Genomic DNA, 27,997 nt, shown 5'->3' with positions numbered 1-27,997 from the left:
CAAATAATCATTACATGTAAAATTACATGTTCTAAATTTAAAAAAAGGGGGGGGAAGCATATAGACAGCCTCAGAAGATAGGGCAGAAGGGCCCTAATCTAGTTGGGGGTGGGGCAGTTTGGAAAAACCTCTCTGAGGCAGAGACCTGGGCTGACATTGGAGGCATAGTGGGAAGGCAGGGTGTGTGTTGTTAGAAGAGGGAACAGCATGTACAAAGACTCCTTAGCTGGAGGTGGCCTGGCACATAGGAGGACCCAAAGCCAGTGTGGATGGAGCAGTACAGCAGGCCAGATCCGACAGGGCCTTGTTGGCTCCATGATGGATTTTGGTTTCCATTCTGAAAGTACAGAAAGCCACAGAAGGGGTTGAAGTGGGCCAGGGTTCCACTCATCACTATCACTCCACTTGCAGTGGGGAAAGAGGGATTTAGGGGGAGGAGCAGAAGAGATGACTTGGCTAGGAGGTCTCCTAACCTAACTAGGAAATGGAAGAGAAGCACACACAGATTAAAAAGCTATTGGGGAAGTAAAATGGCAAAGACTTGGTGATTGAATTGAATATGAGTGTAAGGAGGAGAGAAAGTGCCAGATTCTGATGATGCCGCACAAAAGCAAGCGTGAAGGGCCAGGTTGGGGACTATAGTATTGCTTCTGTGGAGCCTTCCAAGTAGAAGTAATAAGTAAACAGTTGAATATTCAGACCTGGAGATTACAAGTGAGTTCTGGGTTGGATATAGAGATCTGGGAGTCTTTGGCAGTTAACATCTTGACTTTGGCAGTTTTAATTTTGAGAAGGTGACCTATGGAGAATTTATAGAGCAGGACTTCTTGGGAGTGGGGCATGGACTTGGATGGGAAAATTACATGTTTATTTCGACTAACCTTCAACTGAAATCTAAATATGGCTTTCATTTCTGAACGCAGGCAACGAACCACCATAGTATCGGCAGTACTTGTGACTTTGTCACCAAGAGCAATCATAGATATTTTCACATTTCACAGACATTACTGAATCACAGATTTCTAAAAATATTTTGATGACTTTCGATGAAAGTGGTTTCCTTTGAAACCCTATATATTATTATTTTTTGTATCTGAAAATGTTCTGAGAAGATCTAGAGAGTTCACCCTACTGTCCCAGAGGTCTGTGATACAAAAATAGGATACTGCCCCCCACCCCAGAAGGTATGAAGAGAGAAGAGCACCAAGCCTTGAGGAACCCTGGGGCTCAGCCTGGGTGGAGGAGGAGGAGACAGGGAGGCACCCTGGAGGAGAAGGTGGCTTTGTAGGAGCTCAGGGACACTGTTTCAAGAGGGACGGAGTAAGGAGGCTGTCAACACTGCCAAGAGAGCAAGCATGGAAAGGACTGAAAGACCTGCTGGGTTCAGAGACGTGGAAGTCATTTGACAAAGCGCCATTTCGGTGGAATGACGAGCATGGAAGCCAGATTGGAGTGGGTTGAAGAGTGAGTGGGAGGTGGGGAAATGGAGTCAGTCAGTGTAAATAATTCTTTGAGAAGTTTGTGTGTAAAGGAGAAGAAATAAGTGGAAGGGATGTGGGATCAAGGAAGAACTGTTCTTTTTTTTCTTTTTTGGTAGGAGAACTTGGATCATGATTAGATGCTCTGGGGCAGCTGGAGATGCAGGCAGGGTAAGGGAGCTGGATGGATAAGGGGCTGGAGGACAGCAAGGAGCGGGGATCTTGAGTGGGGGTGGAGAGGCTTGTAACGGGTGGGACAGAGCGGTGGGTGGCACACAAGGAATGAGTGGGCAGGGCAGCATTGAGCAGAAGAAGTTTCTGTCTGAGGACCACTAAGGGGTGGGATGGAAGAGAGGAGGGACTAAACACTGCGCAAAGGGAAGAAGGTTCGAAGTGGGAGAGGGTTGAACAGGGAAACTGGGCAGCACTGAGGAGTTCCAGGAGGCTGGTGGCTATGACCTTTCAGTGGGTACTACGTCTCACATTTCAGTGATCTTTCTCCATCAGTTGCCGGGGCCTTGATAGAGACCCAGAGACCACGGATGGCCCAGATTTTTGCCAGAGAGATGAGAAAAAAGATAAAGGGCAAGGGAATTATTAAGAAGATTTTTTTTTAAAGTTGGCTCCATGCCCAGCATGGAGCCCAAAGTAGGGCTTGGACTCAACGACTATGGGAACAAGACCTGAGCTGAGATCAAGAGTTGCGTGCTTAACCGACTGAACCACCTGGGTGCCCCTTATTAAGAGAATTAGCACAGAATCCAGGCTGCTTAGGAAGGGAAAGTCAGTAAGGGGGCCCACGAGAGAGCAAAGGGCCAATGGACCAGAGGTTCCCAAGAGGTGGAAGAGATGTCATAGTAAAAAGGGATGAGCAGAAGAGCTGGAAGTCTGGTATGATCCATGGATTTTGGTTGATGTCGCAGTCCAGGATGTGCCGTTGGCGGGGGGAGGTGGTGGCAGAGTGGCATGGAGGGGGACACTTAAGATGCATCTGGAACTGAGAAGCCAGGGTGTGTGTGGCCTGATTATCTGGGTGGGTGCTAAAGTCATCCAGGATTGTGGCAGGAGACCAGGAGACGGGTGAACAGAGAGCCAGCCACTGCCAGAGTCCTCACTGAATGAGAATGGCCAAGAAACAATAGGAGTGGTGGGGGATGGGAGAGGGGATAGTGGAATAAAACATGGCAACCTTAGTGTACCTGTGTTTCCATCAGAGCCTAGGAGCAGACCTGGGAGCAAGAAGGGCACCCTCCTGTCCCCTGATCCTAAGGAAGGGGTGCAGGAGGGATATGACCGGTGCCCCCCAGGGAGGGGAGCTCTGAAGAGAGGTCTGATGTACATGTCCCATGGCGCAGGAAGACCAGACAGCTCACCCTTGCCCAAGAATGCCTGTATGTCTTTGACTCTGGCTGTTCCTCCCACCTGCCTAAACTCCCCACCCCCACTTCCAGCTCCCCAAATCCTGTCGTGCCTTAAGATCCAGGGGAAAATCTGCATCCTCTGTGAAGCTTCTGCCTTTTCTTACACTCATCAGATACTGTCTTGAACTGCAGGCGTTCATGTGACATCTTATTTCGCCAGCACTGTGAACTATCCAAGGGCGGGGCATGGTTTCTTTAGTGGCCTGTCCCTATGGCACCTAACACCATGTCTTGGATGCAAGTGGTTCATAATTTCTTAATGAATAAAGCAATATAAAAGCAATACCAAAGAAAATTTTAGGATGAAATGCTGCATGTTATAAATCATGTTTAATTCAGGTCTGCACCCAAATAACATCTTGCAATTGAAAAACTTTTAAATCTTGATAGCTGGAATTTTAATTGGTTTTTAACAAGTTTTGGGGGTTTAAAAAATAATTAGGGCCATTCTTTTTAAAGGAGGGAATTTTAATAAAATATGGTAAACGTAAATACATAGTATTGCATAAAATGCGGGGAAAAGCTACTTTATTATGATCTTCTTCCATGCAATTTCGGAAGTGCTGAGTCCAATTAACACAAGGAACTCTCTGGGTCAGAGGCCATTGATTCTCGGCATCAACAATTCCACTGAGCTGGGATAACAATTGGGATTTGTATCACCCGGCCACATGGCAGAATCACCCCAGTGGAAGGACTGACTTGAGGCTGTCTTGCTTATCTGTTAAAAAAGGCAGGACAATGTTCTGGAAGCAGCTGCAATGTGAACTGACAGTTGCCCCATTTTGCTGCCATGGCCTATTTTTAAATTACCTAGTGGAACTCAGACAAAGCACAGAAATGAAGGAGAAATGAAGCGTTCGCTGCTGGCTTTGCCCAATATCAGGTTAGCATTTGTGTGCTCCATCAGTGCTGCTGAAGACCTCCGGCGCCCTGGCTTGCCCACAGAGGGGCATGCTCGCCAGGTATTCCAGTTCATCTATGATTGAATCACAAAATTAGTACCCAGTTTAATCCGGTGAGTCCCCTGGTGGAACATAAAGTCATGTTTTTATAGCAAGATTTCTCTTATAAAGTACAACTGAGTCCCAGGCCAATTTGGGGCCCTTCCGAGTTTCCTCCGTCCACAGAGAGCCTCAGCCCAGACTCTCTTACGTCCTTGTGTTCTTAGTGATATGTGACAAAAGGAACTTAGCCAGGGCTTTGAAGAAGCCATATGTCCATTTGCAGAGAAGTATGCCTGGGAAGGGAGACTCTCTTTCGCTGGTCCCTCTTTGGTCAACACCAGTGTGGAGGTTTCCAAGTGCTTGAATATAACTGACTCATCTTCAAGCCCAAACTGGCCATTGTACCTTGGCAGCCTTACTAAACTCCTTGCCTCTCAGGCCATGTCAGGGACCATTCCCTACTCCACTCCCAAGTAACAGCATCGCCTGTTTTCTCTTGTTCATGATGAGGATTCGTGTTTTGGCTGTTAACAACTTTATCACTAGGACTTCAACAACATGTGCACATTCCAAAAATGTTCTTGTAACTGTCAGCCGTCACACATTCATAGAGCTCCTCTTAGGTGGGGGGCACTGGAAACAGGACAGTAAACAGCACCTGCTCCTGGGTAGCTTCCAGCTGGGGGGTGGGTTTGGCAAGACAGGAAGATGTATTCCAAGGTGGGCTCAAGCCCAGAGAGTGTTATGGGAATGCAGAGGAGGGACAACAAAGACACCTGACCCCTAGCAGAAGCTTAGAAACTTCACAGAAGAGGTGCCCTCAGAGTTGAGGGTCAGGCTGTCAAGGACCTTGAGTACCTTGCTAACGTGTTTGGACTTGATGCCAAAGACAATGGGGATCCAGTAAAGATTTTTTTTTTTTTTTTTTAAAGAGATCACAAGTAGGCGAGCAGCAGGCAGAGAGAGAGAGGAAGGTGGGGAAGCAGGCTCCCCGCTGAGCAGAGAGCCCGATATGGGGCTCGATCCCAGGACCCTGAGATCATGACCTGAGCCAAAGGCAGAGGCTTAACCCACTGAGCCACCCAGGCGCCCCCCAGTAAAGAATTTTTAATGGAGGAGTGCCGCAATCCAGTTTGCTTCTGGAGGGATCACTCTTACTGCAACCTGGAAGACTGGCTGGAAGGGATGAGGTGAAGGCAAGAGGTCCAAGGAAATGACTCCTACAATTGCCAGGCCAAAAAAGATGACCCTGCAGTGGGGCGTGCTGATGGACAGATTCACAAGAAAGGAAACCAGAAGGCCTGGCTTTGGTGTCTGATTGCTGTGAAGTATGAGAAGGAGCAGGAGAAGGAATCCAAGATAATTTCTGGAATTGTGACTTGGGCAGAAATAAATTCAGGAAGAGGAACGGGCAGAAATAAATTCAGGAAGAGGAACCATTCTGAAGGAAACAGATGATGCAGTCAGCATCTTGAGTGTGAGGCGCTTGTGGGACGCGCCATGGTGAACAGATCAACAGCTAAAACGGCACACACACTCCGATGAGAATTCCCACAGATCTGCACTTGTCAAACCGTGGGCTGAACATTCCCTCTCCATGACGTACGCTGGAGCTGGAGATGTCGTGTGCAGAGCTGCAGTATTACTCAGGTGCACCTCGAGGGTGCAGAATCCCAGCTACAGGCAAGAGGGCGGCTATGACAAACACCACACCAGGTGCTAACGATGACTCACAGCCTCTCAGGGTGGGGCCTCTTGGCAGTTAGAACCCGTGTGTGCGTGTGTGGCCTGCCTCAGCCGCACATGCGCCTGGAGCCAGAGAGAAGGGAGGCCCGACCCTCAAGGAATCTGAGAATGGACAAGCAGAAGTTAGGGAAAATTATAAGTGTGAGTCATGAAACGCTTATGCGCTGTGCTAAGCCCCGGCTGCTTTCATGACACCGGTAAGGGTGTTGGTAGGTTGACATTGACAGATTAATAGGAGAACAACTCCCCGAGAGTTGTTTGAAAGTGGAGAGGCTGAAGGTTTCATAGGCAGGATAGGCTGAACAAATAGGTCATGAAAGGAGGCATGCAAATATACTGAGGTCGCAGAAAACACATAATGCAAATTGAGCTAGCCTTTTTGGACGGTGGCACCATCATCGGAGAGCCGACGTTTGCAAGGGGCTGCGGTATGCAAAAGCACTGTTATTGTGCGTTATGCAGGGCCCGTTTCTGGGAAGCAAAACCCGCTCCTGGCCCAGGGCCTCTTGTCTTGTTTTTTTGAACTTGACCGCAGTCTGGAGCAGCTCTGTCCCTTAGAATGTTCCGCAGTGGTGGAAATGTCCTACATCTGTGTGATCCAGTACGGCAGCCGGGGGACCCATGTGGCTACTGAGCATGTGAAATGTGGCTAGCGAGACCAAGTAACTGGATTTACAATTTTCTTTGAATTAATTTAAAGGTAAAGGTAAATAGCCACACAAGGCTATGGCCACTTTATTGGACACCGCAGTTCTAGACTTTTGCTGCCCTCACGTATGGATGGACATTCTGACTTTTTAAGCCTCTATGGGTTACTTGAAGTCACTATGGCTGTTTTTTTTGTTTTTGTTTCAACCTCCAAAGTTTGTGTGGATCATCATGAACAAAACAATTAAAATGTTTATGTTGGGTAATAGACTTCACACTTAAGTTCACCATGCTTTCTGGGAAATTCAGGTGATCTCACTGGTCAACATCCCACTGAGCCAGGTCTGGGCATGAGCCAGTTGCTGCTGGTGTCAGGTTTACTGCCACCTTCCCATGTAATGTTGGCTCCTTGTGACCTGAAATCTAGTTATTTGGTTGCTGGTTGCTGATGGTGAAGGACAGTAATCCTGTTCCTATCAGCAGGGCAAACGGTACTCTTGGTCTCCACCTTCTTTGCTGACGAAGAAGTAAATGCGGTGACAACAGGCGCTGAGTCCTTGAGGTTTGTGCATTTGGAACAGCATCCCTTCCAGCAAGGATAGAAGATGAGAAGAGCTTATGACATCCCTCTTCATAGAAAGTTGCTGCTCCCTCCGCCCCAAGTCCTGGGCTAATCATTTTCATCCCCATTTCATGGGAAAATCAGGGCTCCTATTTCTTCTCTGTGAAGGTTTGGGAGGGTGAAATATCCCGTCAGTTACAGCAGGCTCCTGTAAGCCAGCAGCTGTCCTGGGGACACGGTTTCCTGCTCGTGCTGAGACACTGCTTTCTAGTCTACTACTCATCCAACTCCTAGTTGACTAGACGGAGGTGCTGTATATTTCCCTACTTATTCTACTCATTAAATGGTTAATATGGTTGCATGTCACTTTGAAAAGAGTCCAAAATTAAGTTGCCTTTTAAAATTGAGTTGGTGTTTAGAAATGTGGCCTGGGATAGGGCTGAGGCGAAAGAAGGTATTCTAGAAGCCTCAGAACCTGCTCTGCCACTGATACCTATGAGAGCACCATTTGTGGCTAGTCGGACACCAAGGTAATTTATAATGTAATCTAATGTTAGTATGATCACAAGAGTCTTACTTGTTCTCCCACCGATCCCACGAGATAAGCATTAATAAGTATCTCCTTGATGGGAAACTGAAGTGCTTAGAAGTGGTTTGTCTGAATTCACACTATAATGAGGGACAGAGATGGCCCTTGATGATAAGCGTCTTTCTACTTTGCCGCACCACTAACTTAAATGTATTTAGGAGGTAACTACGCTTTAAAGAACATCGCAGCATGAGCTTGGTGGTTATTGCTCTGTCTTGGATTTAGGTGTAACACATCCTCGGCCTAAGGCGCTGTTGAAGCCACTGGTGGCGAGGAAGCCATGGTGCACAATGGAGTGGCCGCCGCATTAACTGTGCATTTGGGGATCTGCCCCCTCTAGACAGGTGTCTGGAAATGATGGCTTGATATTGGATCCCGTACTTGATGGTGAATGTCTCACTAATACCAGGTCCATCAGCATTGTGATCATCTGAGACGGGATCAAGGAGACTGGGTCAAGGAAGGAACAAGTGGCAGAAACTGCAGTACAAGCGTCAGAATTTGGTGGTGGCACCTCATGCAGTGAGAGAATTAAGCACCCCACTTCCATACTACCCACTCAATCGGAACTAACTCTCCTTTACAAATCAGAGGCAACACTTTCCTTGGTGTTTTCAGCCACAGGAGTCTCTCTCTAGAAGGGAATTACTTAGGGAGATGTTCACCTGAGGAGGAGGGCTTTGGTTAGGTTTACCCCTACGCATGGAACTGGATCTTCCTGCTGCTCTTTTCCCATTGCCAATGATGGGCCGGCAACTGCAGTGCCCGACATGGCGTTCAACCCACTGAGCTCTGCAAATCGGGACTGGTCTGGCCTGCGCTCTCCTTGGGCAGGTACCAGTATTCTTGCTGCTTCCTCTGGGAGACTGACTCCAGCCACTGAGGAGCCTCTAAAAAGAGGTTTGATAAGTTCCGTATTCCCTCAGGATTCAAAAAATAGCAGGGCAGGCCCAGATCGTGAAGGTTTACTAACAACCAGATTTTCAGAGACTTTTGGGCAGGGGTCCAAACCTGGGAGGGGAATGCTCTCACTTGACCCATGATCCTGGGGGCTGAAGAGTTCCCTATCTGGTTTATCTCATGGGAGAGCGCTAGCTTCATTCATATCAAGCAGAAGTTGAAAGACTAAGCAGGCTGGGGTGGTGGGGAGGGGGGCAGAAATCAACACTACGGGTGCACAAGTCATATGGCTGATGAGTGACGCATTCAGTGACCTTTTCACTCCCCCTGCCCTTCCTGTGCTTTGTATCCAGAGGCAAATACTCCAGTATCCCCCAAAGAATTATCAGTAATACAGAGAGCAAAGCAGAGGTGAATTGCACTGTGGAAAATTCTGGTTTTGTCACTCTTCTTGATAGAGAAGATGTGACCTTGAAGGCACTTGTATAATCGAGGCCCAAACCCTTGGGATATCATTACCTGGAAAAAAATTGAGATTATGTAAGTCATGTTGTTTTGGTTTCTCTGGCAGACTGAGGTACAGAGACAGTACAAACATGAAAAATCCTGTTCTTATACTTTGGAAATGGCCAGTTTTGTGCATCTGACCACATATTTTTGTCCTTATTTCATCATTACTTTTACAACCATATACTTTTTTAGATATGGTCTGAGTGTTTTGCAATGATGATTTAGAGAATGAATAATTTCTATAGCGTAGAGAAGAAAACTACAGAAATCTGTCAACAGCCTGTCCTTCAAACAAAGTTTTGGAGAGGAGCATGAAACTTCCAGTCCTAGAATATCCCAAATGTGCAAGCATCACCATGCAAAGTGGCCATGGCCATGCATGTCAGTCTTTGCATGAAAATACAAGAACCCAGCTGCCCATTTGTTTACCAGTCTAGGAAGAGTGCTCCGTGTTACTGTTCGACTTACGTCACATTTTTTGATCTGTCCTTGAGTTTTGTTCTATGTGCAGAAAATGTGAGAATTTATCTTAATGCTAAAAATGTGCTGTTCTAGCCAAACTAGATTTAATTTTTGGATTAATCTCATTCCCTAAGTTTAATCAGCAGCAGGCGTTCTATTTTGTCTTTGACTAACAGGGAACGACCGAGGTGATATGTTCTTCTCGATGGTGCCAATATTGTAAGAGTCTCTTTCCCCTTCAGACTCTAGGTGGAATATTTTATCGTGTGACTTCATGTTTCTTAATAGGGAGTATAGATCTCACCCAGGGATACATCTACATCCATAAACATCAATCATCGATGTTTTTAAGGTATCCTTTGAGCATTAAATAACCACAGTGCGAGCATCCCAGATTAAAGGAGAAATTCCAATGAGAACTTGATTGATACTAGGTATCTAGGATCTATCTCTGGGATCCATGCTGCTGCCAAAGAGAGTCCATCCTCTAGAGTATATCGTAGGCATAAAATATTAAATAAGAATTCATAAAAGGCATATTACTCATCTTAAATCAATTCACCATGCCAACAAACAGTGTTGAATGCAGCTTCATAGGATATCCTTACATAGGATAAGTAAAATTTGTACTCAGATAAGATCTTAAACATGAAATATGATCATATGGGTTCAGAGCACCCTCCCTGGGTTAGACTGACTGCACAGGACCCCTGAATTCACCACAAACTGGCTGTAAAGTCTTGGGTCAAGTTTCTTATCTCTTCTAAGGCTCAGGTTCTCATCATTAAATAAGGTAAATACATAGAGATTTATGAGAATTAAATAAGCTAATATTTGTAAAATATTTGGCATGGTGCTAGAACACTGTAAGCACTCAGATAATGGTAACTACAACTGTTATCATCATAATATCACAATAATACTGATCTTATTATTTTTATTATCATCCAGACAAAAATACTTGAACAATTCCTATTTATTACAGGGTGCAGTTATTACTACATTTTACTCTATTTAAAAATAAGATTAAGCAATGCAGTGAGTTAGACTAGAAGCTCATACACACGTGTATCTTTATATCTGTATCCATCGTATGTCTGGCCATGGTCATATGGACAGAGCAGATAGACTTTGATGCAGGTGTAGAGATAGGGAGGTGGTGATGTGCTTTAGAAGGCCCAGTGCCTCAACTCTTTTTTTTTTTTTTCCCATTTTTTAAAATTTAAATTCAATTAGCCGACATATAATACATCATTAGTTTTTGATGTAAAGTTCAATGATTCATTAGTTACATATAACGCCCAGTGTCCATCACATTATGTGATGTCCATCACCCATTTACTCCATCCCTCCACCCACCTCCCTTTTCTGCAGCCCTCAGATTGTTTTCCAGAGTCCAGAGTCTCTTATGGTTTTTCTCCCTGTCTGATTTTTCCCATTCCATTTTCTCTCCCTGTCCCTATGATCCTCTGCACTATTCCTTATATTCCACACATGAGTGAGACCGTATGATAATTGTCTTTCTCTGATGGACTTATTCATCTTAGCCTCAGCTCTTGAGGCTTGAGTTGCATTTCTGACTTGGATGGCACCTCAGAGATGATCTCCATCAGGCCCATCAGGAAAGAAGATCGAGGCCCAACTGGAGTGAAGGGGGACAGCTGCACCACAAAGGAGCCTCCTGGATGGTACCCAGGATGGGAGCTCTTGCCCCTGCATCTCCCCATCCTGACCTTTAGGACTCTCCAACACCTCCTTTTTGAGTTGGCTTTTTCCTAAGTGGCGTGCGCGTGCACACACACACACACACACACACACACACAGCAGCAGCAGCAGCAACAGAAGCAGGAGGAGGAGATCTCCTAGAGTTCTAAGTACCTGTTTGGAAGATGACCCACTTGAAAACCGGGATCTCTCCAAATTTGTCTCTGGCCCCCCAAATGGATCTCTTTTCTTCTCATTTGGGTCTCTTCTATATTCCTGTCGTCTCAGACAAGCCTGCAGAATAAAAAACGTTTCCTTGGCTTAGGTCTTCGACAAGCTTTATAACTTTTTGCTTAGTTCCTATCATGAGCAGCATGAAATACATAACGTCCATCTCTAAGGGCTCAACAACACCTTTACCAAGTGTGAAGACACTCAGCCGGGCATCATTCTGTCTTCCCTTTGCCCAAAATACCAGGTCAGTGGGGCGCCTGGGGGGCTCAGTGGATTAAAGCTTCTGCCTTTGGCTCAGGTCATGATCCCAGGCTCCTGGGATCGAGCCCCACATGGGGCTCTCTGCTCAGCGGGGAGCCTGCTTCCCCTTCTCTCTGTCTCTGCCTGCCTCTCTGCCTACTTGTGATCTCTGTCAAGTAAATAAATAAAATCTTAAAAAAAAAGTATAAACGAAAACCAGGCATTTATTTTAAAAAAATAAGTCACTGTTTTAATAAATTAAAATCAACACGCCAAGGGGTGTTTTGACAAGTATTTCCCCAACAATTGCCTTCTTAAGGCAGAAAGTACCAGATACACAGTATCAGCTTCCCTTCTGCCTTGCTCTTCTGAGTCCCCTCATTCTGTCGCTGCTTGACTCTGACCTCTTGGATCACACCTGGTTCCAGGGTAAGACTTTTCCTACATGAGAGCTTTAGCACGTGAGCTTCCTTTCACTCGGAATGCCCTTCATGGGATGTTCACAGGCTCGCAAACCCTGCAGATCTATTCAGATCCGGCTCACGTGGCATCTCTTGCCTTGCCTTGCTCCTCTTCCCCAGGCCAAAGTAATTGCTCCTTTATACAGACACAGCTTGAATTGTGCAATTTTTTTTAAACTGTTGTATTTAGTTGTTTTGAGCCTGTGTCTCATGCTGATCAGTGAGAACCCTCAGGGTAAGGACCACCTCTTATCTTTTGAATCCCCCAGCATCTAACATTTAATGTTCACTGAATTGCGTTATTGTTTCAGAGGGAAATATCAATTCCCAAATGCAAAACAATAAAAAAATAAAAATAAAGTAACCAACAAAAAAAATTGTCCATCTTTTAAAAAAACAAACAAAATTAAGAGAAAATGTAGTACCAATATATTTCTTCTCCAGGATCAGGACAGAAAAAAACCCCAAGGATATCAGGTGCTATAGGGGTTTCAATTGATATTTTAAATAGTTTAAAATAGTAAAACTTCTTGGAGCATTTCTATAGATTCAGTGCCCGAATTCACCTTTGCACCACTAGAACCAAATTATCTGCTGTCATGGTACAGAAGGGCAATGTAAAGACCAACAATACTGTTACTACACAGGGCCTGACATCTCCCCTTCCTGCCTGGGTTGAGAAAGGAAAGATTCCTCCTGCATGTTTCCCCTTTGTTAGAAAATGCATCTCCTTCCTTGATGTGGAAGGACTTGCCAGAATTTCACGCCTCTGGGAAAGCCTAATATTATGCTACGTGGTTAAAAATAGAAATGACCTGATATTAACAAAACATTTACTGCCTGGAATTGGGAACAGCGAGCGCCCTGACTCTGCTTCACAACCCAGTTGCTGGTGAAGCCCTGGCCTCAGGGCTCATACTCAGCAGCCAGATGGTACCTGCAGCAAGTGGAATCCTGTAGAAAAGGACGGTTCCAGCCTGCCTTATTTGGAAAGGGAGAGCAATCTGAAATGGTTGCCGCCCCCCTTTTCCCTCTGTCTCACTGTTGATCCACTTTTCAGAAACTATGCTATCTAGATAGTAAGCCCTTTGTATAAATCCTGGGCAATGTTTTTTTCTAAATTAATTATTTGGGGGTTGCAGAAGGAGAGAGAATCTCAAGCAGACTCCCTGCGGAGCATGGAGATGACACAGGACTCGATCCCAAGACCCTGAGGTCAGGACCTGTGCCAAAATCAAGAGTCGGACTCTCAACCCACTGAGCCACCCAGGTGCCCTGGCAGTATCTGTTTTAATAAATAATTTGAACAAGAAAACCCCTAAAAGTACTGGACAGTAACTATGATAAGTTAAACACCAAGTAAGAAAGTATACCAAAGTAAAACTGGAGAGAGTTAGCCGGAGAGTTTAATGACGTTTAAGTGAAGATGGGCCTCTTTTCCATTCCCTTTCCAGTAACTTCAGATTGGAGCCTGTTTGGGAGGAGCCCTGGCTGGGAGTGTTGTTTCCTGGAGCGGCAGATGTCTGTGTTATCCTAACCGACTGGGATTACAGGCGCAAGCAGCAAATGCTGATAGGCTCAAAGTGGAGGACAGTGTTAGCAAATGCACACAGGACAAAGGCAGATTTTGTGGGATGAACAGAATTCTTGTGGGTTGAGTGTTTTTTGAAAATTCTCTCCAAGAATGCATGCAACTTAAATATTTCTTTACCAAAAGGGGAGGAGGATTAGAATGGTTTGCAGTGTCAAAAAGAATTTTTTTCCCCTCTGGTTCCTTATGCCTCCTCCTCTCAGAGGAGCCCGAGAACAAACCGGTGTGAGGGTGGGTAATTTTTATCTTGATATGGTCAAGCAATCTTTCTGTGTAAATCAAACATCGGTCCTCTTGAAGTGATACCTTTGCCCAGGTGAAGGAACACAGGGACAGAGGCAAGTCCAGACTACCAGTCCTAGAAATAGCAGGACCCGAACCATAACTGCCCCTTGTCCCACAGGGGCTAGTTTTCTTGTTATTTGTAAATGTGAATGATTTTTGTTGTTGTTGTTGTTGTTGTTTTTGTTGTGTGTTTTTTTGTTTGTTTGGGTTTTTTGTTTTGTTTTTTTGCCATTTTTGATGCTGATGTTTCCACATTGGGGGCCTGGCGTGACAGGGCAGAGTGTGAAATCCATAGGATGGGGAGGACGAACTGATGTGTAACTCGTGATCATCAGGGGCTCCCCTTCCCCTGGAACTTTAAAAATATTCCCCTTTCAATTCCACATGTCTGGAGCTAGATTGCTATAAATAAGTTTCTGTTCATGTGACAGAACTGGCTGAGGGCAGTCTTAAAATTGAAGGCTTCAGGTAGCTCCTTATTTCCTCCTTGAGCTGGCGCGGGGGTGGGGGGGTTCCTCTTTCACTCCTCCTCCGACTCTGCCTCCCCCCACCCCCAGCCCATCCCTCTGACCACAGAGAGCAGGCAGGCAGGCAGCCTCCAGAGCACAGGCTCCCACTGTGGGGGCAGAACACAGAGTGTGCATATATGCCTGTGGGAGATGACGTGGGTTCCGTGACTCACTGTAACTCAATACGGGTAAACACGACAAACCCCAGCTCTGCCACTTTCTTGCAACGTGACCTTGGACAGGCTGACTAACGCCATTGATTCTTGCTTCCCTCATCTGTAAGAGGGAGATGCCTGGTGCCGCCAGATTGCCGGGGAGCCTGGGGCCCTGTTGGCAGGACACTTGGCAGAGTGGCTCCTGGCGAGTGTTCAGTGAGAGGCGCTCATCACCGCCAGCATTACCATCATCACCGTCATTATCATCATTAGGCATTAATTGTTGTTTCTGATCCCACTGCCTGGTTTACTTCTGTTTCCAAAGCCAGCCTTTGCCAAATCACGTGACTCTGATCCTGGTCAGGGAAGAAGAAAGAATCTTTCTGTCTGGGCCTGAGCTTCCTCCTTGTTTTTGTGCCCTGGAGGCAGAGGACTGTTTCCTAGGCCGGAAGTTCCCCGGCCAGACAACTGAGGCAATCCTGCCCTCAGTCAGTCAGGGTACCTTGTAAAGCGCTTTTTCTTCAGTGTTGCAGCTTTCTGACTTTGGGGGTGGTGGTGGTGTGTGTGCTCAGTTTCGTGAGCTTATTTGATTATCAGTCCTGCCTTCAAGTCCTCATCTGGGCTCCTGGGCCTTAAGAAGCCACTGGGCCTTAGGAACACTTTCCCAGGCTCAGGGTTCCAGTCCGAAAAACCCCGAGACCATGACACATCTGTACCTCTTGAGCGCGGTGGCCTCCACCAAGGTTATCATTGCTCTGAGCATCCAAGCATTTTGAGAAGTGGGACTTGCCACTGCTTCGGTTGGTACTTTTCTGTTGTTCTTTTGATCTAACATGCATAACCCGGAATTGGGGGGTTTAATTATCATTGGTGGCATTATTCAAGCTCATTAGTTTTAAGAGGTTAAGGAATCAGAGGTATAAAAACAATCTGACACTCTATTTCCCTCAAATGAGTTTCTTTTCCTGTTCTGTCTGTGGAGAGGACAGAGGCACATGCCTCAGAGGTGAGCAGAACAGAGACTCCTCCCCTTGGCTCCCATGGAAGGGGAAGCTGAATTTACTCCCTCAACCCCCTGAATGGACGGTCCCCAAGCCCCTGCCACCTGGCATTGTCACCTCTCATGTCCTTGAACAAGTTTATAGAGTCACGTTAAGTTGTTTGCTCAGTCCTTGAAAGATCAGGATGAATAAATGACAGGAAATGAAACCCATCCGAACACATTTGATAGATCACGGAATATCATTCTCAAATGCCAAGTGTAATCTTTCTCTCCAGCTTTCAGTAGACATTAATGGCTAAATTCTGCCTCAAGTTACATAAACATGTTTGACCAAAAGGAAGGAAGGAAAAAAAAATTCCATGCAGCATGAACACCCTTGAAGAAACAGAGCCAAATCCTGAGATGGCATGTAATTATGTACTAGCTACCAGATTCTGAAATAGCATGTAATATGCCAAATAGATGTTTATTTCCTCTTGTTTTTTCAAAAGGGTCCCACCCAACCACTGAAAGCAACAGCATCAAAATAACTCAGGGTGGGTTTAAGCCATCTCTCCTGGTGCCGGCACACAGACCTGTAAAAGCACTGCTAATCCAGTGCACACCAACCCTTGGCATATTTTAGGACGTTGCAGGAATAGTGTACACAGGAGGTTTGCAAGGGCTTCAATTTGAGCCAGTTCATTAAAGGCGAGTGAAGCACAGGAAGGAATCTGTAGCAAATGTGTATGATTTAGGAGTCCTATCTGGCTGTTAGGTCTTACAATATTTGTACACCCTGAAATGGGGAGTCCCTAGTGTCCAAGCAGTTTGCTGCCCTGGGACTGAAAGCTGGGATTCCTTGGGCCAAACTCATTGAAGAGCCAGCGTTTCAATATCGACCCGTTGCAAAGTCTATCTTAGTAAATTATCTACATATATTCAGGTCATACATGGACCAAGTTATTGAGGGGTTATTAAGGTCATGCGATTGATTCTTAAACCCCTACTTTAAATCCTTTCTGGAACAGGACAAGGGAGAGACAAAATCATACAAATAGCTCACCACTGTTCCTCTCAAAGTCATTTCTGTGGGTTGCTATATATTTAATTCAACAATACTCAGAACATATTAAAGACAACCGTATTTATTTTTTGCAGACTTTGTGGTGAGTGGTTTTGAAAATGCTCAATGAGGGTGGACTTGACCTTGAGAAAGAGTCACAAGTCAGCTGAATCTAAGACTGATAAACAGAATTGGTGGTCAAGTTAGGTAATGCTGGCTCACATCAATGGCGGGGCGTTCAGATCAACACAGAAGAATAAGACTCCATCCCCGCCTTCAGGAAGCTGTGGTCCAGATTGAGGGGAAGTCACCCGGAAGACAATTTCAGTACAATTTCATAAACAACGTGAAGGAGGTATGAAAGGGCACTTTGGTATTGGAGTGATGGAAATGTTGTAAAGCTGGATGGTGGTGATGGCTGCAGATTTGGTAAATTTACTGCAAGTCATTAAATTATACACTTAAAACAGGTGAATTTTATGATATGTGAATTATACCTCAATAAAGAGGGCTTTAAAAGAAGGGTGTGGTGGGAGTACAGAGGTTCCATTTAGTTCTAAATTCAAATTGCAGTCTTTACCACCCTTGTCAAGAGAGAAAAGAAGGGGGAGGGGGAGGTCAGAGAAACAGTGAAGATTTAGGCTGCTCTGTTTATGGTTCTTGGGTCTTGGACCTGCCTTTCAAAAAAGCAGTCTAAAGGATGCCAAGGTTGGAGGCAAGGAGACAGGTAATAAGGACATTGTAATGATCTTGGAGAGAAACTGTGGAGATGGGAACCAGGGTGGTGGTGATGGGATGAAAAGGAAGGCACAAGTTCATGAGTTGATAGGTAACAGTGGCAGGACTTGGTAACAGGTGGGTTTGGTGGTAAGGGAGAGAAAGGAGTTGGGGAAGGCTTAAATACAGAGGAGGATGGCAGGAGGTGGACATACTGAGATGCCTGTGTGACATCCAGATGGAAATGTCCCAACAGGCAGGTGTGCATGTGATGGCGACACTTTGGGAGAGACTCAGGGTTACAGGTCATTAGTCTATGAGTGATAGTTAAAAACATGGGAGGGAAGAGATGGGTCACAGAGACCTTGTGAGTTGGAAGCAAGCTAGGCTGTTGGAAACCAGGAGAATAAACATTTGTGGGGCAGGGAGAGGAATGTGAGAGAAACAGAAGGAAAATCAGCAGAATATGCTGTCAGAAAGCCAAAGGAGTAATGGTTTGGGAAGGAAGGAGTGATAGTGTCAAATGTAGATAAAGCTTCAGAAAACAAAGACTAAAAAGATGTCCCTTGAATTTGGCTACTGATCTTAGAACAACTTCAGGAGAGGGGAGGGGAGGGGGCAGCCAGGTTGCAGCGGGTTAGGAGCGAATGGGGGAAGTGGAGATAGAAATGTAGCAGGTTGGGGACATCTTGGGGACAGTGCCAAGTCTGTGGCTAGAGAAGGACCGTGTGTCCTGTAGCTTTGTTCTTTTGTTCTCGGTATAGGAGGGACTTGAGCATGTTAGTAGGCTGAGCCAATTAGAAGGAAGGAAATGTCAAAGATACAGACAACTAGTTCCTGGATGGAGAAGAACTGGACACAGTGGGGTGTGGGCCAAGAGCTCGGGCCAGGCCAGGTGCTGGCCCAGAGAGTGTCACTTCCCCCTGGGGACTTGAGGGCTGGGGGGTGTGTAGCCTGGAATGGAAGGGGAGGAGTGGCAAGGCTTCCTACCTGATGGACTTGGGTCCTTTGCTTTGTTTCCTGTGTGTATAAAACAGGAAGAGAAGTTCTTTGTTGAAAGTGTGGAGATTGCAGGTCTGGAAAAGGTAGGAAGGTTGAAAACTGATGATGACAGAGGGAGCTGATGGACAAGTAAGCATGTTGATGTGAGTCAACCTTTGCTCCGTTATCTCCCTCACTCCACCTCTCCGTATATGGGCATGATGGCAGTTCTGCTCCTGTTCTCTGGGTTGAGCCACTTCTCACCACCTCCACTCCTACTCCTGGGTTCGAGCCACCATCATTTCTCCCCCAGGTTTCTATCAGAGCTCCTTACCAAGTTTTTCTGCTGCTTCCCTTACAAGAGCTATCTTTAAACACTGTAAATCAGATCATGCTGCTTCCCTGCTTAAAATCATCCCAATAATTCTCCCTAAGAATAAACTCCAAACACCAAATTTTGTCCTGAGAGATTCAACATGATCTGGCCCCATTTACTTCTCCTACCTTGTTTGCATGCCACTTTCTCCCTTGATCAATGTGGTTCAGCCACTGTGGCCTTCTTTTTTTTCTTCCGGAGCTCCAAGTTAGTTCCTGCCTCAGGGCTTTTGCACTTGCTTTCCATCTGCTCAGGATGCTCTGGCCAGCTCTTTCCCATCTTTTACCTCTACAACCAAATGTTACTCCCCCAAAGAGGCTTCCCTGCCTGTGTAAGGGAGCATCACCCCCCAGCCGGTTACTTCTGTTTGCCTCCTTATATTTAGCATTAATCAAAACTATCTCACATATTTATTTACTTGTGTGTTTTGTTTGTTTCTCAAGTTCAGAATAAGAACTCTGGGAGAGAAGGGACTTCGTTTAGGACATTGTAGGCACTTGATAAGTATTGTTATTTTTAAGGGCAGTGTTGAAAGTATCCTTATTAATAAGGACATGAATGTCCTATGAATGGCCTGTGAAATTAGACAAATAAAGTCCCAGTGACTTCAGGCCACACAGTTGTGTGATTTTCTTCAGCAGAGACCGTCAAATAATAAGATTGATTTTTTTACATGTTTGTTCTGGAGACAATTTCAAACAAGCATTTCCAAATGAGGGTCAGGTGGCAGAGGCATCTAGGTGAAAAGCAGATGGATTCCCAGTGTGACCAGTTCAGCTTTTTATGTTCTTATTCATTTTACAGAAATTCCCTCACTTTTACAGTCTTGTACGTGGGTTGGCAAGTTGTGGGAGGAAATTGCTGACTCTGCTTCCAGCCCCACAGCTAAGCTGCATTGTACAGGTGAAATCAGGTTACTGAGCTCGGTCTGGTTTCCTTGGTGACCCAGGAGGTTTGGTTATACTTGAAATTGCTAAGGAGAAAAATTCAATAGCGACATTTCTGTGTTTTCCTTAGGGAAGGTGCACTTTTCAATCCTCAGCTGAAGCTGAGGACAAGCCTCCTTGATTGGCGAGGGTTGACCTCTGGCCAACAGGCTGAGCGACACTTTCTCACTGCTCCCAGAATCTCACGCCCAGTCTGGCAAGTTTGTCCTATGCCAGCTCTGGGTAATTACATCATGACTCCTCGGGCTCCCTGACTGTTTTGTTTTTGCATGTAAACACTGTAACTAGGGTGACGAATAGTTAGGTTATTGGAGAATGTGTTAACCACCTTTCTTCTGGTGGGATGACAGTGGAAAGGCGTATTATTTTATAAATAGTAGGTCAACCCCATTAACTCTTTAATGGTTTTTTTTCTGGATATCTGGTTTATCAAATTTAAGCCTTCATGTCATTCGTTGACAAGCTTTGTGTGCCAAGCTCTGTGCTAAGTACTTTTCAAGTGCTATTTTGTTTTCATGACACTGCTATGAAGTGGGTACTATTATTATTTTTTATTACTTTTTTTATAGAGAGGGTGGGAGGGGCTGAGAGAGAGAGAGAATCCTAGGCAAACTTCACAGCACAGAGCCCAAAGCAGGGCTTGATCTCACAACCCTGAGATGACCCGAGCTGAAATTAGGAGTCAAATGCTTAACCTGAGCCACCCAGGCACCCCAAAGTGGGTACTTTTATTAACCTCGTTTTAAAGATGTGGAAACACAGAGAGGTAAAGTGACTTTCCATGGTCACACATCTAGGAAGTGATGGGTTTGGGATTTTGGGAAGTGATGACTGTTTATCATGCACTCTGACCGTAACCTGAATCCTCACATAGAACTCTAACAGAGGTGGAGGATAATTTTAGTTTCTTACAGTTACCTGATATTCGGAATCCACCTTATGCTGCATGTCCCGCAGATACTGGACATTACTCACGAACTTCTGCCTGTCCTTTGCTTCATGCAACATGATTCTTAATCCCCAACCTGTGTATAGGAGATAAATACATGTGCTGTGACATACTCCTTCGTTGCTGTGCCAGATTTGGATTTACCTTAGTATAATTGCTTTTTTTCTTTTATTAATCTAATTTCCATTGTTTGAAAGGCACAGATGCTCTTTTCAGCCAGCAGGGACTCTTTGTGTTGGTGTGGATGCCCTTACAGCCCTCCTGTTCTGGGCATAAATAACACGGCCACATTAATCAGCTGGCTTCCGTGATCTCGTCTTGGTTATTCATAGGGGGTTCGGTTGACAGACACCTGATTCAGAAGCAGTTCTACGACTTGACAAATAGAAAAGAAAACCCAAGAACCTAGCGAAATTAGCAATGAGTAAAGTTATGAACACCTGGTCACTTAAATTCACTTATTCAACAGTCGTGCTCCTATTCCAACTGAGACACTATGCTGTGCGCTAGGTAGGATACGAACGTGCCCCTGCCTTGGTGTTGCTTACAGTCAGGTGGGTGGAGGACTGACATTGAACCTCATTGCACCCCAGCCACTTCAAACTCCGTGAGGTTTTCTCATGAACCTACCCTTCCTTCAGATTTGTCGGAGGGGATGTTCACATTGCCCGGTGAGCTCCTCCACCACCCCTCTCCCCTGCCATCCATATCCTCACCCAGCCCTGATAGTTTTCTTCCCTGAAGTAGCCCCTGAATCCATCATGGGGAGAGCGTGGGCCCTGCTGTGAGATTCTGTGGGTTCAAATCCCAATTCTTTGAGCATTGACAAAGGAACCCTAATTGTGATAAGTGCTATGGAGTGGAAATGTGGGCTTCTTTGAGAGGTGGTTATTATGGAAGGGCATGACACGGTCTAGGGAGCAAGGTTTTCCTTAGGAAATGACACTGGGCTTCCTAAGGAGTGAGCCAGGCAAGAAGCGGGACGGAGAGCATCTCAGGCAGAAAGGACAGCAGGTGCGAGAGCTTCAGGGTAGAAGGGGGCTGGTGCAGTTGGAGCAGAAAGAGGGGAGAACAGCAATGGAGGGGCTGTAGGGGAGACAGCCTGGAAGGTTATGATTGCCAAGAGCCATTTAACTGCCACTGGAAAGTTCCAACCTGGGGAATGAATGGTTAGATTTGCATTTTATTTTTTATTTTTTAAAGATTTTATTTTTAAGTAATCTCAACACCCAACCTGGGGCTCAAACTCACAACCCCAAGATCAAGAGTCCCACATGCTCTACGGAACTGAGCCTGCCAGGTGGCCCTAGATTTGCATTTTCAAAGGCCCCTCCAGCTCTGGCTCTGGTGTAGAGAATGAATGGGGGTGGAGGTGGGGCTGGAGTGAAAAAGGAAAGTAGAAAGACCCCTGGGAACATATGATGATAATCCAGATAAGATGGTGACCACACTTGAGTGGCAAGAGTGGAGAGGAGGCAGGCATCCGAGCTACTGTTGACTGGCCTCCGGAAGGACTGGGCACTCTCGTAAACATTTTCACACAGTAACTCATTCCATCTTCAGGAAGGCATTGAGGCAAGCACTCGATTTCCATTTTGCTGTTAAGGAGACTGGGGCACAAAGGGGCACAGAGTAACTTGTTTAAGGTTACAGAGCTGGTAACTGGAAGAGCTGGGGTTTGAACCCACAGAGTCTCACAGCAGGGCCCACTCTCTCCCCATGATGGATTCCAGGGCGGGTGGGGAGGGGGCTACTCGGGGGAGAAAATCATCAGGGCTGGGTGATGGCACAGATGGGGCGGGAAGGGAAATGTGGAGGAAGCCGGCCAGGTTACAGGCTCGAGCAGCTGGCTGGGCGCTGGTGGCTGGTCAGGGGGTCGGTGAGCGATTCTGGAGACATTTCTCTTTGTGAGAAAACCGTGTGGAGTTTGAAGGGGAGGGGAGTGGGGGAGCAGCAGATGGAGGGGTCACGCCAGCGCCTAGAGGCGGGGCTCTGGAGCTGACCAGAGAAGTAAGGATTTGGGCACCACTGGCATTGGGTGACAGCTGATGTGGAAGGCAGTGTGCGTACTGGAAAGAGGAGGAGAACCCGGGACAGAAAGCTGAGGAGCACTCCAGCTTGAGAACCCCAAGCGGAAGAGAAGGCTGCAACACCGCCAGAGAGGCAGGAGGCAAACCAGGTGGGCGCGGTTTCATAGATGCTGAGAAGAGCGGGTTTCAAGGAGCAGGTTATTTATAACCTCGGTGAGAGCACTGAAGACCGATTGCAGTGCACTGCGCAAATGAGAGGTAAGGAAGTAGAGACAGTGCTTTCAAGAGCTCTGGCTCTGACTGGTGTGGCCTAAGTTTATGACCAAAACATTTAAAGTCACACAGTTATTAAACGGTGCTGTCCGTGATGAGTCTGCTAGGCCTCCTCAGTCAGGGTCATCTGAGGTCCTACACATCCTGCTTTTTTGGCCAGTGAAGTCTCTTCGGTGATTTCTACAGATATATTTTTCTTAATTGACATAGAACATGACATTCGTTTCATGCGTACCACAGAATGATTTGATATCTATATATGTGGCAAATGATCACAGTAAGTCTAGTTAGCATCCGTCACCCACATAGTCATAATTTTTTTCCTCTCGTGATGAGAACTTTTAAGATCTATTCTCTTACCAACCTTCAAATATACAGTATTTTCTCGTTCATTTATTTAATTTATTAATCTCTATACCCAGCGTGGGGCTCAAACTCACGACCCTGAGATCAAGAGTCACACGCTCTTCTGACTGAGCCAGCCGGGCGCCCCTCAGATACGCAGTATTAACCATAGTTACCACGCTATACGTCACGTCCTTATTTTATTACTGGAAGTTTGTGCTTTTTGACTTCCTTCACCCATATTGCTGTGCCCCCACCCCAGCCCCATGCCTTTGAAAACTGCCAGTTTGTTCTCTGAATGTTCTCTGTGTCTATGAGCTTTGGTTTGTTTGTTTGTTTGTTTGTTTTTTTAGAGCCACATATGAATGAGATCATATAGTATTTCTTTCTCTGTGTGATGTATATATCTTACGTTTTATCTATTCCTCCATCAGTAGACACTGAATTTGCCTCTGTGTCTTAGCTATTGCAAACAATGCTGCAGTGAGTTAGTGTTTTGGATAAATTCATATGGGAGTTCTATTTTTAATTTTTTGAGGGACCTCCATATTTTCCATAGTGGCTGCACCAATTTACATTCCCACCAACAGTGCACAGGGATTCCCTTTTCTTCACATCCTGATCAGCACTTACTTGTTATCTTTTAGATACTAGGCATTCTAACAAGGGTGAGGTGGCATCTCATTGTCAGGAAGGGTGATGTGCATTCCCTTGTGATGAGTGATACTGAACACCTTTTCATGTACCTGTTGGTCACATATATGTCTTTTTTGGGGAAAAAAAAAGTCTATTCAAATCTCGTTTTTTAATTGGGTTTTGGGTTTTCTTTTTGCTATTGAGATGTATGTGCTTTTTATATGATTTGGATATTAACCTTTTATCAGATATATGATTTGCAAATATTTTCTCACTCAATAGATTGCCTTTTCATTTTGATGATGGTTTCCTCTGCTGTGCAGAAGTTTTTTGGTCTGGTGTGGTCCTACTTGTTGGTTTTTGCTTTTGTTGCCTTTTTTTTTTTTTTTAAGTTTATTTATTTAAGTAATCTCTACACCCAACATGGGGCTCAAACTCATGACCTAGACATCAAGAGGCCCCTGCTCTTCCAACTGAGCCAGGCAGGCACCCTGCTTTTGTTGCCTTTGATGCCTTTGATATCAAATCCAAAAAAGCATTGCCAAGACCGAGGTCAAGGCACTTACCACCTACAGAGTATTATGGTTTCAAGTCTTATGGTCAAGTCTTTAATCCATTTTGAGTTAATTTTTGTGTAGAGTGTAATCTCACCCAGTTTCATTCTTTTCCGTGTATCTTCCAGTTTTCCCTGCACCATTTATTGAAGAGACTGTCCTGTCCCCATTGCAAATTCTTGGCTCCTTTGTCATAAATTAATTGACTACATATGCATGAGTTTTCCAAGGCACTCTATTCTGTTCCATTGATCTATGTGTGTTTTTGTGCCAATATCATACGACTTTATTATAGCTCCGTAATATTGTTTGAAATCAGGAAACATGATGCCTCCAGCTTTGTTCTTCTTTCTGATACACATATTTAAGTGACTACCATGTAACAGATGCTGCTCTAGACTCTGGAGAGACAGCAGGGTAAGATAGACAACATCCCTACCCTTGGGTGTTTGCACTCTGAAGCTTTCCTTCCTCTCTCCATTTTTTTCAGTTGTGTAGATATTGGCAAAATCAGGTTACTCCTGACTCATGGTGACTCAGTGTCTGGCCTGGTCATTGTGAAATCTCACCAGGTTTCCCACCTAGCCCCGAGCAAATTTGTGCTGCTTCCTCTGGAGTTACTGTCTCTGAAGTATAGAAAGCTGGTCTTTGAGAGTCCAAGTCTAAAACTACAATCCAACAGATAGTTCTACAGACTGCATGCAAAGCCTAGATTTTGCCTCTGAGGATTTTTAATAGTCATTTATAGAACTACACATTAAAAGATCATTTGGGGGGCCCCGGGTGGCTCAGTTGGTTAAGCATCTGACTCTTGATTTTAGCTCGTCGTGATCTCAGTGTCATGAGATCAAGCCCCAGTTTGGGCTCTGTACTGGGCGTGGAGCCTGCTTGAGATTCCTTCTCTCCCTCTCCTTCTGCTCCTCCCCCCTTCTCTCTCTCTCAAATAAATAATCACTTCCAACTTTTCGTATGAATTTGCACCTGCAACAGAATGAAGTTTTTTAGGAAAACAATGGTGTTAAAACAGGCAGAAAGATGAACCCCTGCTGCTACTGTTGGAAAGAAAAGCCTGTCTGAATATTAATCAGGCAGAGAACATAAGATTTCGTAATGAAAATGTGTTAATGGTCACTAAAGGGGCACATCCCAGAGTCCATTTGGATGATACATCTTGGTTCCAAAATTAACATAGAAAGATCAGCTCATATATCCTGGCTTTCATGCCTTGTTATTTTAAAGAGGCTTCTAAGTCAAGAGGCATGAAAAAACTGTGTCTAACTGGGTAGGAAATAACACTATTTGAACTACTTGCTAGGTTACCTCTGACTTCACAATCATCTACCAAATAAAGGACTTTCAAATTACCTACAAAAGTCTCTTTACCCTCCCATAAAGTCTCTGTTACTGCACTTCACTATAAAATGCATATTTAGAAGCATCATGGTGCCACGTGTAATTTATTTAAATACCTCCGTACTCTGTGAGAGTAAACAAATACTACAGGCACTGGGGAAAGAGATCGTTAGGAGATCACCACTGTTTAGGAAACCGTTCTCTGGCTTTCCGAAGTACCACTTGAACCTCATACTGTACTGCAGGTTTGAAAACGGACCAGGACAAACAAGAAACAAGAAATAACTGTTTGGAAGTAAATTCACATGATATAATGCTTAATTTGCAGATCTCAGTTTAGTGGACCTACTCAACCAGATGGCCATTTAAAGCCCCAAAATTTTTCCTCAGCAAATACAGACAGGTTGGGGAGGGGACGGTAATAAAATGTGGGCAAGGCGCATGTTTCTAAAATAGCGTTCTGTATTCTCTTCCATTTCTCACCTTTGAACTGCTTCTCAATTTAAAATCCACTCATGGTCATGCATGCTTCTGTTTTTAAGTCTCTGGTGACTATATATTGGGGCAAATATGTGCTTTAAAAATCAACGTAAGAAGCCATATTAAATCAGGAGAGGGGAAGAAGGAGAGGAGAAGGGAGTAGGAGGGATGTGGGCAAGGGAGAAGGGAGTCCTGCTTTGCTGACAGCAAGAGCGAGTGATTCTTCTTGGCCTCAAAATTCTACATATCTGTGAAATTTCAATGAGGAATATTCTAAGAATTTTGTGACATATGTATTCCTCTCTAGTGTAAGTTTGCAATGAATTCAAACCAAGTTTCCCTGACTAAGGAGAACAGAATCTGATTGCAAAATAGATTTCTTTCGGTTCTCTAAAATATCATATATGCCATCCTTCTGCTCTATGACCACATTTGTCAAAAGACTTGAAGGAGCTCTTTTTAATAACATCAAGCTATTTTATTGTTTTCTTATTAAAAGTTTCTAATATGTTCTCATACCAGAAGTATTAAAGTGAATATTTTATTGGCTTAGCAATAAAGAAAAATGTAATGTAAAAATTTAAATGTAAGCCTCTCTTTAGGCTGCACATTCCCATGGACCACAATCTAAATGGCTATATTAATACCTGACAGTCTGGTTTATAAGTATTTCCCCTTTTCCACAACTGGGTGCTTGGAAGAAGGAGCTCAGAACTTATTTCTCCTTTTACACAATTAATTAATTAAGAGTTTTAAAATCTTATAAAAATGATGAATATAAGCAACAAAGATGAGTGATTTGGGGCCAATTTTCCTAACACCCCACTACTGAGAGAATGCTGTGACCCAAGGTAAAAAGGAGAAATTGACGTGGATGCGGGGAGACAATCGGACTCTCCTAGCCAGTTTGGTTTAGGAAATCGAGGGGTGGGGGTGTAAGGGGCTTGTTAGAAAAGCTCTTTGGCAGTGACTTATTTATTGTGAAACTGACAGAGATGGGCGGTCACACACTGACTTTCAAGCCTAGAAGAGAGAGACTCCATGTATAACTGGGAAACTTTGGGACGTGGGATTGATGTCACAGGCTTGACAAGCAGTTCGATGCTCCCAACGATGACAATATCAAACAATTTCCCTCTCTGAAGCCAGAGGGGCCGTAAGGTCTGCGTAGACACTACTGTGGACTTGCAGACCCAAGAAGCCTGCGGGGAAGTTACGCAGCTGCAGGGCGGCCGCCAGGGTGCAAATAAGTGATCCCCGGGTCCCCCACACCTGTCCCTTGAGGCAGGTAAACACGGGGACCGCCAAGGAGAGGGAGAGGCCCGGCCGCCAGGCTTCGGCCCTGTTTACCCCCAGAATGGCAGAAGCAGAAAGAGAGGGTGTCCTCCTTCTCCCCACACCTCCTCGGAGGACTGCGGGCCGCAGGGGTCGCGCGCGGCTGGGGCGGGCGGGCCGTTACCTGGCGGGTCCGTCCTTCCCCACCTGCGCGGGCTGAAGGGGCCAAGGGGAGGGACAGGCGGGCTGGTCCAGGGCGGAGGGGCCGCCCATCAATCGCGCGGGGCAGTCTCTGTGTTCCTCTTCCTCCTCCAGTCTCGTCTCCCCTCCCGCTATCAGCCCCTCTTCCTCCTCCTCCGGGGAGGCAGCTTTCCTCGGCGGCGGCAGGGCTTTCTAGGGGTGGAGGCGGTGGGGGCGGCTGCCTGGCGTCCTCCCGTTTCCCTGGCAACGCGGCCTCCTCACCCGCGCGCGGGAGCTGGGGGCCACAAGCGCTGGCGTGGGGGCGGGGCCGGGGCCCCGAGGTCCTGAGCCCAGACACGGCGCCCCGCGGTTGCTGTGGGAACGGGATGCAGTCGGGGAGGCAGAGCGGTG

At 45.6% G+C, this 27,997-nt stretch overlaps 1 protein-coding gene across 4 annotated transcripts in view; it reads right to left on the bottom strand.

Moving 5' to 3' along the window:
- MARCHF10 (membrane associated ring-CH-type finger 10) overlaps positions 1-27,758 on the bottom strand; it is an 82,203-nt gene extending 54,445 nt beyond the window's left edge. For 3 of the 4 annotated variants that reach the window (XM_032870898.1, XM_032870896.1, XM_032870899.1), the window contains exons 1-3: positions 27,591-27,758; positions 20,430-20,536; positions 11,142-11,261 (exon numbers count right to left, since the gene is read on the bottom strand). In XM_032870898.1, coding sequence (XP_032726789.1) covers positions 11,142-11,261; positions 20,430-20,519 — 210 coding nt within the window. In that variant the 5' untranslated portion in view covers positions 20,520-20,536; positions 27,591-27,758. Of the gene's footprint in view, positions 1-11,141; positions 11,262-20,429; positions 20,537-26,134; positions 26,259-27,590 lie in introns of those variants that run through there. The other variant, XM_032870897.1, reaches the window with a different exon arrangement.
- Positions 27,759-27,997: the final 239 nt, after the last annotated feature.

The sequence above is a fragment of the Lontra canadensis genome, unplaced genomic scaffold (assembly GCF_010015895.1).
Source record: "Lontra canadensis isolate GAN:19392208 unplaced genomic scaffold, GSC_riverotter_1.0 scaffold41, whole genome shotgun sequence".
In the NCBI taxonomy this organism is placed as follows: Eukaryota; Metazoa; Chordata; class Mammalia; order Carnivora; family Mustelidae; genus Lontra; species Lontra canadensis.
Note: the sequence above shows the minus strand (reverse complement) of the source record. Positions and strands in the feature narration are given on the sequence as shown.